Consider the following 12353-nt stretch of genomic DNA (forward strand, 5'->3'; position numbering starts at 1 on the left):
TGTCCTCTTTAAGGTATAATCTGGATATGAGAGACAGCAAGGAAATCTATTTCAGAACAGAAAGGTCCTATTAGCAGTCGAGGAATACAAAGGGTGAGGGACATTGTTAGTTCTTGAGCTTGAAAAATGACAGAAAATTGGAGTTTGAGAAAAATAACTTTCACAGGCATATGCAGCATGAATTGATGTGGACTATGAGGAAGAAAAAAGATGAGACCACTTAGGACACTATAGCAATAATTTGGGAGTACTATGGTAAAAATTCAGACAAGGGTAGTTGAAATGGAAATGAAAGAAATCTAAGAGATCTCTCAATAGAAAGATGAAAAGAGAAGATGTAAGTTTTTCATGTTAATATAAGTTGTAGCAGGATATTATTAGCCAAAAAAAAAAAAAAAGTCAGAGAGAATATACCTTCTAAGGAAATTTGAGCCAAAATTAGTCTTAAATTAATTTTAAAAGGAATAGAAATAGTTTAAATACATTTTTTTTTTTGCCTCCAATCACTTCTGGAGAAGAAAAAAAGTTATTATTCATTTACCTGGAAATGTTGATCTTCAGTTCCTCCATATGGATGGACATCTGTCTAAGTTGATCCTTTAGAACACTGCAATTCTCCTCTTTGAGTCTAATTTCTTCTTCTTTGATTTGAATCGCATCACTGAACTTCCTCTCCCACTTCTTAGCTTCATCTATCACCCTGTCTCGATCATCCTGGAGGGAAGACATGCTCTTAGTGAAGGCAGCAAGTTGGGCCACAGTACAGTCCAAGCTTTCCTGAAGATGCTGAACTTCCTTGTCTTTCTTATTCAAAGTAACCTGAATTTCTCCAAATGTCTCTTCCAATTGGACTTTTTCTCCATGCAAAGCATCCAGTTTCTCTTGCATATTCTTCTTCTCTTTCAGGTGTTTCTCTTCTTCCTGCTCCAATCTTCGCTCAAAATCTTCATCCTTTTGTTTCAGTTGGCTTTTAACTGATTCTTTGTTTGACTGAAGTTCCTTTTTCAACTTGAGATTGTCTGCTAGGACCCTGGCGGCTTCACTTTGAGTGTCATCTAGCAGGACTTTGAAGTTAGCTAATTCTGCTTGTGCCTTGTTGCGGTGTTCAACTGCTTGAGCCAGATTTTCTTTGGTTATTTCCAAATCTTTTTGGGATTCAGCCTGAACAAATTCTAGGGCTTTAACAGTTCTCTCTAGAGCACTAATTTTCTCTTGGTACCTGATGCAGTCCTTCTGCAGCTGCTTTACTTCTTGTTGTTTTTCTTTTAACAGCTCCTGAAGTTCCTTTGCATGGCTTTTATTGCCAGGTTCTTTCTGAGCACCTTGTATTTTCTCCAAATATTCCTTTCGTATTTCTGATTCCACCTTCGTTTTTTCCTTGACTAACTGTTGCTTTTCTTCTTCCAGTTCACTCACACACTTTTTAAGGTTCTGCATTTCAGATTCCAGTAGCTCATTTTTTATTTGGGCATCTGTAACATCCTGATAATAATTGCCAATGCTTCCATTAAGTTCTGCTAATTGATTCATAAGCCTCTCTTCCAAATCATCTTTCTCTTCTTCTGCTGTCTCCTTTAGTTTGGTAACTCTGGAGAGCTCTTCTTGGATTTGCTGATTTAACAGGTTTATTTTGGTTATCTCATCCTGAAGCATTTTTAGTTCATCATCCTTTACTGATATTTGACTCAGTAAGGCATTTCTCTCATTTTCTAAAGTCTGGTTAAATTCCTTGACTTTCTGCTTCTCCTCCTCTAAGTCAGCAATTCTTTCTTTGAGATGATCAATCTGCTGTAGGTAATTATTAATTTCATCATGTGAGCTGAAATTCTCACTTATATCAGGTTTGGCACTGTTCTCTGATAGAATAGATTCTGAACGTGCAGGCCTTGTGCTCATACTCAGAAAGTCTTGCTCTTCAGTCCCACCTGGCACAGACTGTGTTGCCTTTTCAGCCATATCTATCTGGTTATCATGTTTCTCAGTGGCCTCTAGACTAGCTTGTTTAGATGCACTACCTTCTATCTGATGCTTTAAATCTTGAACCTCTTCACTTAGAGACTTTTTCTCAGCCAATAAATCCTTAAAGTCCTTAGAAAGGGTGTCATACTCTGTTTTGATCCTTTCAAGTTCCTCTTTCATGTTTGAATTGGAAGAAAGAAGTGTTTCCATACATTCTTTAGCTGTATCTCCTGCAGGCTGTACCTCTGCTCTAAGCCGGTCATTCTCTTCTTCCAGCTCTAGGATTTTCTGCTGCTTAGATTTAGCAAACTTTCTCATCTTTTCTTTCATTTCCTCCATTTCTTGCTCAGCTTCCTGCAACTGCTTTTCTGTCTCTTTCTTGTTTGCTTCTGCACTTCTTAACTTGCCATACAGTTCTTGCTTCTCTTGCCTCACAGTTTCCAGCACATGCTGAATCCTTTCTGCTTCATTACTAACATTCTCATAGGACTGTAGAAGAATTTCGTACTCTTTTTGTAACTCCTTGTGTTTCTCTTGCCACTCCGTGTTTTCTGCAATCTTAGAACATTTCAAAGATTCAATTTCCTTCACTAAGTTTTCCTTGTCTTCAGTAAGACCCTCTAGAGCCAGTTTTAGACTTTCACAAGAGCCATTGAGACTCTGATTTTCCAGTAAAGACCTGTCCATTTCTGTAATGAGTTTGTCTCTTTCTTCCTGAAGAAGAGCTAATCTTCCTAAGAATGTATCTTTTTCTTTATTTTGAGCAGAAACTTGGCTTTCCACATCTGCTAGAGATTTGGTGAGCCGTTCAACGGTATCTCTGGCCAAAGACAACTCCTCTTGGAGACCTTTGTTTTCTTTTAGTGCTTCTTTTCGGGAAATAAGGGCAGCTTGCAGTTTCCTCTGTATTTGTTGCTTCGCTCTACTTTCTTCTTCAATCTCTTCTGGTTTTTGCTTCATTTCACAAAGTTCTACCTGTAACTGCTTTATCCTCTCATCATGCTCTTTGGCTTGTATTTCAAGCTGTGTATGTAGAGCCTTAATTAAATCCTCTTGTTCTATTATCTCTGTCTGTACTTTAGCAAGGGTTTCTTCTTTCTTGCTAAGTTGTTCAGAAAGATAGCTAACTTCTTCTTCCTTTTTGCTTATGAGTTTCTGCAGTTCATCTAGTTCAGGCTGTAATTCTCTTAGCTGTTCTAAGCTGGCAATTTCTAGTTGACTGCTTTCTAACTTCTGCTTCAGGCTTTCTGCATGGGCTTCAGCTTCACAGGATGCTGTCTTCAGACTCTGGATTTCTAATCCCTGTTTATTTATCTGCTCTTGTAACTGAAATATCTCTTCTGATTTCTTAGTAAGCTCACTTGCTGCAGAACCAACTTTCAATTCTAACTCTTCTTTCTCGACTTCTATTTCTTTCAGTTGTGCCTTAATGTGGGCAATAGAACTATTGCCCTGCAGAGCACTTGCATCTTCAGGATGAGAAGGCCAGTCTGGGCACAATTCAGACTCTAAAAGAGGTTGAGAGCGATGCTGTTCTGCAGCTTTGAAAAAAGGTTCTTCTGTACCTTGAGTGGGAGAGCCTGGTTCCTGCTGGTCAGTGGCTGGGAGTTTTCTGTCTATGGACTCCCTTACTTGAATCTGGAGTTGTCTTAGCTGGTCTCCAATGTTCTCATTCTCCTTGCTTTGCTCATCAAACTGTTCTTGCAAGCGATTATAATCATCTTTCTGTTGCTTTAGCTCCTCCCTAAGATGTCTTTCTTTCTCCTGTGCCTTCTTTAGAATCCCCTTGCGGGAGGTTAAGACTTCCTGTAGCTTCTTTTGAAGTTGCTCCTTTTCTTTTTCAAGGCCCAATATCCTTTCTTCCAGTTCTGGTTTCCAGTGTTCTCCACTACCTGCACCAGGTGGACTGATCACCGCTGTTTCTCTTACAGGCGCTGCTGAGTCTCCATCACCGGCATCCTTGTTACTTGTAGTTAACTTCTGGATAATTGCTTGGTTTTCAGTGATTTCCGCTTGAAGCAAATCTATTTGGTTTGTCTTATCTTGCAAGCTCTGATTCATCTGTTTGACCACAGCCTGTAACTGTTCTTCAGCTGCTATCTTTTCTTCCAAATCCTTCCTTATATGCTCTAGTTCCACTTCTTTCTCAGATATTGACTGTTTTAAAGAAATTTCTACTTCTTGACACTTAGAAGTCCCACATTTTTCTGAGTCTTCTTTGTTCTCTTTATCTTCCTCCATTTCCCTTCTCTCACTCTCACTGAGTGGGATCTCTGTGCTAGATTCATCTTTCACTTTGGCTAATTCCTCTTCTAATATACTGACTCTTTGTAGAAGCTCCTTTCTGTTAATAAGAGCTGCCTGGAGCTTTCTCTTTCTCTGCTCACTTTCTTTCTTCAGAAGCTCTAATTCATGCTGAAGCTCTTCTTTACTTATCAGCCCTGCTGGGCTCAACTCATCATAATTATGTTTAAGGCTAGAAGCAATTTCGTTATCTTCTTCCACCTGCTCTTTTTTTGCTTCTTCCGCTCTGGATAATAAATTCAGCTGTTCTTTAAGAGTCTTAATTTCAACCCCAAGAGAAAACTTCTCTTCATTAAGCTGAACCATTTTCTCAGTCATACTAAAGCTGATTTCTGTCACTTGCTGATCCTTCTCCTGGATGGTTTGTTGGAGGGTTTCCACATCTCTCTTTTTCTCTAGTAACAGTTGATCCATTTTTGCTATTTCAAGTTCCTTCTGTGAAAGCGTCTGTGCCAGTTCTTCCATTTTATTTGAGATATCCCTCACACGTTCTGCCCCCTCAAGTACTTCGCTTTCCTTCTTCTGTAGCTGGCTTTGTAGGCTTCTTATCAGTGTGTTCTGCTCAGAAAACTGAAGCTGCACATCATCCAGTTCACTCTGTAAAACTTCAATTTTCACATCTTTAGACTTGGCTTCTATGCTGAGACTGTGGATCTGCTCAGTGAGCAGGTTGTGATGAGCACTTTGGCTTTCATAGTCAAGTCTTCTTTGCTTTTCTGCTTCTGCAAGGTTCGTTTCCAGTTGCTTTACCTGAGCCCTCAGTTCTGTTACTACACTAAGTTCTTTCACCTGAGAAAGAAGCTGGTCTCTTTCCTCAGACAAAGCAGTGAATGCACTGCTGTTGTTTTCAGCATTTTTCTTAAACTCCTCAATCAACTGGATTAGGTTGTTAATTTCCTTAGCCTTCTCATCTAAATTTTTCTCATAGATTTCTTCTGCTTTATGAAAGCTTATTTCAAGCTCCAAAATTTGACTTTTTAATCTTCCCAACTCCTCCTGATGATACTGACCAATATCTGGTACAGCAGAAACAGATTTATCAACATCATCCTGTTTTGTTGATTTCAATTCCATTCCATTGTCATTTAATGATATTTCCTCAGGTGTTCTATTTTGATGTTTAATACTCGCCAGTTCTTTTTCAATTGCTGGAAGACTGCTTTCTTCATTTGGCATTGAAGGAAAATCTTGCCCTGTATCTTCAAGAAATACTTTCATTCTAACTGGAGGTAATCCTTCATTCTCTATCTGTTTCATTTCTTTCTGGTCAAGGACCTCAGGGTCCCCCTCAGTCCTTTTGCACTGGAGCTGCAATTTAAGAAATGCAATCTCCTCTTGAGCTTCTTTCATTTCCAACAATAAAACTGATAATTCTTTATGTTTCTGAGAAAATGTGTCCTCTTGAACATCTTGTCCACTTTCCTTGGCAGAAGAGCTGTTCTTGTGGAGCCCAGTAGTATCAACCATGCTGATCTATTTTTAAAACAGAAAAAAGAGCCTTAATCAAATGTTTTAAAATACTAAAAATTGCCTACCTAAAACTAGTATTTCATGCATTTTCTAAAACCTGAAACTTTTCAGTGCAAACCTCCTGTGCAGCATGAAACTGCTAAATCCTTTCAAAATCAGTTTGTACCTCCCAAATTGGGCCTCCGAGGGCACTTGGTCAATCCTGCACTGAGGTCAAGCCCTGTTCATGAGACCTAAGGAAACCTGGAGTTTATTTTCTAGATATTCCTTACATGTGAAGCTTTTTTTCTTTAGATTAAAACTCTTAATTGTCTCTCCTAAGAATTGCTTAAAAACAAAAAGGGAAGCAAGAAATGAATTAAATCTTTGTTTTATCCCATTCCAATCAGGAAGTTATGGATTCCTTTTCCTAAACTATCCATTAAAATAGGTAAGTTGCAACTATTAGATAAAATAGTCATTAATAGACAAGCACATTATCAAACAAGTAGATTCAGATAAATTACCAAGATAAAGTAATGAAAAAGGAGCTCTGCTGGGGGTTAGGCATGAAATTATAGACCTGTTTGACAAAATATGAACCGAGTTATTACAAAGATTACTGTGTTAGACTGCTTGATCCATAGAAATTATTTCTGTAATTGTTTTCTTGGGGAACAAAATCAGTGAATCTCATAACTTTAATTAGCATTTGATTAAAAGCGTTTGGAGATGGCCACAGAATAAAATCTCCACCTTTTCCAATAACACCTTTTTCCCCCCCAAAAAATATTCCAACTTGATGGGAGAAAACACAAGCAAACAATCGTAGGACTGTCAAATAATGTAGGTGCCAAGACTACAGGCTCTGAAACCCAACTGCCTGGGTTTACATTAGCTCTACCACCTACTAGCGGAAGCTGGCACATAGTAAGTATTGAATGAATATTAGCTACTATCTTGCTGTCATTCTCAGCTACCAAGTAAGAAGAAAATTCATTATTTTAGAATTGTTACGTTTATAAAAGTTATCTCATCATTTTTCATAAGCATTATTTTATTTATTTATAATTCTTTGCTCTCTGCATTACCCTGTATCATACTTGAATTTCTAGAGACCAAAACTGGACACAGTATTTTGCACAGAGGAAAAATTCCTTTATAATTTCTTCACATCACATTCCTATTTATCTGTCCCTACATACATTAAAGACCTGATATAGTCAAGGCATTATTTCTGCCAGAAGACTTCAATATAACTCTTTTTTTGTTCTCTCCCTTGCCCTAGGTATTATTTCCTCTTTTCTAACTATCTTTCATGTTATTCGCTCACTCTCTTCCTTCCCTTGGTCATACCTACTGCTGCTCCCTATGATACCTACACAGTTTAATCAGCTTTTTGGCTTGACTAAAGAATCAATGTCATCCCATACTGAGGAGACAGAGAACCAGAGAACTTCACTCTTTCTGGACACTCTCATAACTGTTTGTCCTAATACTAGTCTTCCCATTTTGAGTGAGCTTACACCTTCTTTGAATCTTTTCTACTCACTCTCTCTTATCCCAAGGGATTATAGCAGTTGCCCTTCCTTTGGCAATTTCTATGAGGTTTTTTTTTTTCCCCTTTCTTTTCCACTGTTCCCTGTTTGTTTATTCTTTCTTCTGATTGTTTGGTTTTTCTTTTTCTTATCAGATTCTCATCTTTCTTATCTGTTCTTTTTTGAGCTAAGTTATTTTGTTTTCATGAGACACTATTGCTGAGCATCTTAAAACATTAAGCACTCCACTGGTCAAACAAGATTCATTTTTACTTTAGGCTTCTAGAACTTGTCAGTAACCATTTAATACTACAATTTTCCAGATTTAGTCTCCTTTTGACAATTTAGTAAACAGAGCATTAGTGGTCCCATGAAAAGGTATGAAATATAAATGTGATGGCTAATTTTATGTGTCAACTTGGCTAGGCCATGGTACCCAGATATTTGGTAAAACATTATTCTAGATGTTTCTGTGAAGGTATATTTTAGATGGCATTAACATTTAAATCAATAGAGTTTCAGTAAAGCAAATTACCCTCCCTAATGTGGGTGGGCCTCACCCAATCAGTGGAAGGCATTAACAGAAAAAAGACTGACCTCCCCAAAAGAGGGAATTCTGCCAAGAGACTGTCTTTGGACTCAAACTGCAACTCTGCCCTGGGTCTCCAGCCTGCTGGCCTACCCTGTAGATTTTGGACTTGCCAGCCTCCACAAATGTATGAACCAATTCCTTAAAATTAATTTCTCTCTATATATCACATCCTATTGTTTCTGTTTCTCTGATACTGATACAATAAGTAAGCAGACATTTCTGTTAAGCTACATTATGAACTATTATCCAGGCTATGAGAAAATAATGAAAATTAAATAAGCTACATTATTCCTCAAAGCCATTTATGATTCTATCACTGATGTATTGATTGGCAGAACACAGCTAACTAAATGTAATACAGCTAACAATAACCTTAAATCAACAGAATATTCAGCAACCATACATTTCTTACAATAATTTTCAGGTTTAAAAAGCACCATTCTCCAGAGATACCCTTTTTATATAATCATAAGTAAAACTGTGCCAATTGCAAGGGAGGAGGGCCAAGAGATTTTATCTAATGTCTTCTCTGAGAAACTTTCCTGAGATGAACAAAGAAATTGAGATAAATGATAACTCACTATGAGAAATGGGTTACCAAATCCCAAATAGTTACTGTACCTATGTTGGTTTAAGACAAAGAATTCCAGATATTCAGAACCAAATGAGAGTAAATGAGAAATAATAACCATTATGACTCTCTGAAATAGATCTCACTCTATAGGTAATATACTTCTCTGTTAACACTAGAATATTGCAGAAATGTTTAGATTTGAAGCTACCGTCTCTTAATCTAGTTCATGTTCTAGATATATTAAGAACACTTCACTTACCTCACTGACTTCTCCAGTTCTATTCTGAGCCTCCAGGAGAATAATCTGAGAAGACAGTTTTTCTGAAAGGCACAAAATAAATATCTTTAGAATACATATGGGCAATGTTTGAAAAAACAGAGATAACAATATGTGAGGCTATTTAAGAGGCATGAAATAATCAAGAGAAAAGAAACAGAACAGTTTGGGGAAGATAAAAGGCTTATTTTATTAAAATAAAGAAGTGGTAAGAGAATATGAGATGAGATATAAGACACAATAGTACTAGGTAATGATAATGAACCTGAGTGAAGTATACTAAACAGTGGAAGGCTTGAAAGGAGAGGATGCCAGGGCATGTGACATGAAGCAGCTATTTCTATGGCACAGTTTGGGACTTCTAGGGCAACACATTTGTCTTAATTTATCCATAATCCTACTGTAATACAGTTTGTATTAATATAGCAATTACAGTGTCTTCAATATTCTTTCACATATGTTCATAAAGATACCAAATTTTAGCACTAAAAGAGAGCTTTCCAATTTTCTCAACAACCATACGAGGAAGCAAAGAAATGACATGATTTGAAAAGGTTACACAGCTAGTTCAGAGAGAGCTTGGATCAGAATCCAGGTCTTCTAGGTTCTACCCCCATGTTCTATTAAAATGTATACATTTAAAATGGGTAGTAATACCTTGGAAATATTCAACATTGATATTAATATCCCCAAGAAACTTATATTTTTTCCCAAGATACTAAAACAGATACACCAAAGAAAAAAAGTATATTTTTTACACTACATCCAAATGTCTTAATGTGACCTACAGTGACCCACAACCTCCTTTTCTTGTACTGCCCCCCTCTTGTTCACTCTACTACAAAAACACTGGCCCTCTTTCTGTTCTGCAAACTTACCAAGTTGATATCTCAGGGCATTTGCACCACTCTTTTCTCTGCTTGGAATGCTCTTTGCTTAGCCTCTTTGCATGGCTGTCCCCTTTTCATCATTCAGGTTTCAAGTCCTCAAAGAGGCCTACCCTGACCACTCTAATGCTGCCTTCCTCTTCCCTCACGCACGCCTGTAGTACCCTGTTTTATTTTTATCCTATTACTTATCATTCTCAAATTTTCTTATTTATATAACATGTTTATGGGGTCTGTCTTCCCTTCTAATATGTTCATAGCAACTAGAATATTGCCTGGCACATAGGAAAGGCACCATAAATATCTGCTGTATGAAGAAAGGAATATTTATAAGACAAATGAATTTAGAGCTAAGTGGAAAACTGTAAAATGCCTTGGCACTATATAGTATGTTCGGACACTTCACAAGACTGAGAAAGTATTAAGTAGATAGCGAGGGATTCTGGGTCTCCTAGAAACAGAAGTAGGTGCTGCTGTGATTCACGTGCCCCAAATGGGCTTTTAGAGAGGCTCATGGGAGATCTGCATGTGCAGTAAGACTCAGGTCATATATCTCCTAACTGTCCAATCAAAGTGGTTCCACGGTGACATTGTCCCAATCCAGGCACTATAAAACAAGACACAGATCATAACCAGGCCCTTTTGAGCCCTTCCTTTTGCTCACCCTTTGCTGCAATAAGGGTCTGGTCGTCATCTGTGGTGTATATATTCTGCTTTGTAAATCTACGTCTTGCTCTTGCTCTATAATCCTATCTTCCTCTCCTCAATAAATTTCACCTCATGCTTGCCTTACTTTGGTGCATCTGGTCATTCTTTGGCCATGAGCACACTAAGAACCAAGAACACAGAAAGAGACTGAACCTGACAAAAGGGGTGTAGCGGTAGAAATGGCAGCATGGAAGGTGAGCTGAATAGAATAGGACACACATAGCAAAGGTAACCTGTGAGACAGACACAAAAACCAATACAGAAAACCTTAAGGGACCCCTGCAGGAAAGAGGAAAAGAATGGAACTCATATAATACCTCCAAACCATGAGAAAAGGACAGGGACTATTTGCAAAACTGCAAAATAAGCATCACAGATAAGGTCTCAAAGAAGTGCTGTGCCTGAGTTAATGAGCTGAATTTGTGGTGTTCTTTATCAGCGACAGTGGGAATAGTCTAATAAAACTGCATAATCCTCCATTTAGAGCTAAGTGGAAAACTATAAGATGGTTAAGTCAGAAACATTGGCTTTAGAGTTTAACATAAGTTTTACAAACTTTACTTGGTAGTCATTCTCACCCCTAGAAGATAAAGTACAGTAGTCAGTTAATCTAGGATGAATTAGACCAATAAAGCATTATTAACTATATGCTACGAAATCTGTAAGGTCCTTGTGGAGCAGATGATAAATGGAAGGAGACACATCTTCATTCTTACTTTTCACACACAGTCCTATGGGATAAAATGCTATGCAGTTCAATCCAACACAACTTTATTCAGCAGCCACTATTTTCCAGGTACTATACCAGTCTGGGTAAGGCACAGATGGAAAAAAAAAATGTCTCCTGCCCTTGAAAAGCATATACTTTATCTTTGAAGAGTTTATAATATAGCAAAAAAGACAAACATAAACAGATCGTTTTAATACAATGCTAAAGGTATACAAGGATGTCATGGAAGCACAAAAATGTATTTAACCCAACCTTTGGGGATCAGGGCCAAGTTCTTGAAAAAGATAATGCCCTAATTAAAGCCTGAAAGATGAATAAGAATCAGCCAGGCTAACAGCAAGGGGTAGGATTCTAAGCAGGGTACAATATGAACAAAAACCAAATGGTTGCTACCTTTGAACCTTACTAATTTCTGTTACCTCATCTCACAAATTTATTACAGGAATGTCCCTCCTTTCTTTATTTTACCTATTTAAAAATTCATCATTTTATTTAAGGTCCTGTTCAAACCATACTTCCTAAAAGATACCTTGACCATACCAAAGTGAATATAATGAAATCTTGAAGCATTTATAGCCCATATTTCAAAATATTATACTTATGTTAAATGCTCGTACTATGCTCTAAATGTTTAATGCACATTAATCTTATCTTTGATAACTATCAGCTCTTCTATCTAAATCTTTATTATTACAGAATCAGAGAATCCACATGTTATATATGTATAATGATAAAAGTAGAGGTACTTGCAGGATAAGAAGACAGAGAATTATGGTTTTCATTTATACATACCATTCTCAGCTTTCAGCTCCTCCAGCTCTATAGAACTAAGGAGCAGGGCTCCCTTTTCATTCTCTAGTTCTACCACTCTCTTCTGTAAAGAGGCAATATTCTCCTCAGTGACTGCCTAAATTGTAGAAAGACAACAAATTAATGATGCTCCAGTGAAAAACTCTCATACTAATGCCCAGTATTTTTGTCTTCTAAAAATTCTCCATCCACAAAAACACTTTAAAAATAGCATCTATTTATCTACCTAGGTAATCTTTGAAAAAATGTTTTTTACCTGAAGATAGAGAAATAAAATATTTCACACAAACATCAAGTTCATTGGTTTTTGAATTTAAGATTGAAGCCTGGATTACAAAGGTGGAAATCCCAAGCCTACTGCATAAGAAAGAACATTTTCAGTTCACAAATAAATAACATTATAAGATGATATTAATAGCACCAAGTAACATAGTCTCTCTACTGAGGAGAATGAACATGAAGAGAATCTCCCCAAAGAGGAATAGAGGCAAAAGTAAGAAAGAAGATCCATAATTGTTTTTTTTG

General features: G+C 37.2%; 1 protein-coding gene across 5 annotated transcripts in view; it reads right to left on the reverse strand.

Annotated features, from left to right (window-relative positions):
• Positions 1–12353, reverse strand: part of GOLGB1 (golgin B1) — an 87661-nt gene that overhangs the window by 22064 nt on the left and 53244 nt on the right. For all 5 annotated transcript variants that reach the window (XM_012641331.1, XM_012641323.1, XM_012641315.1 and 2 more), the window contains 3 exons: positions 11811–11925; positions 8676–8737; positions 542–5736 (listed from right to left, as the gene is read on the reverse strand). In XM_012641331.1, coding sequence (XP_012496785.1) covers positions 542–5736; positions 8676–8737; positions 11811–11925 — 5372 coding nt within the window. The remainder of the gene's footprint in view (positions 1–541; positions 5737–8675; positions 8738–11810; positions 11926–12353) is intronic.

Source organism: Propithecus coquereli, unplaced genomic scaffold, assembly GCF_000956105.1.
Source record: "Propithecus coquereli isolate 6110/MARCELLA unplaced genomic scaffold, Pcoq_1.0 Scaffold10, whole genome shotgun sequence".
NCBI classification, from domain to species: Eukaryota; Metazoa; Chordata; class Mammalia; order Primates; family Indriidae; genus Propithecus; species Propithecus coquereli.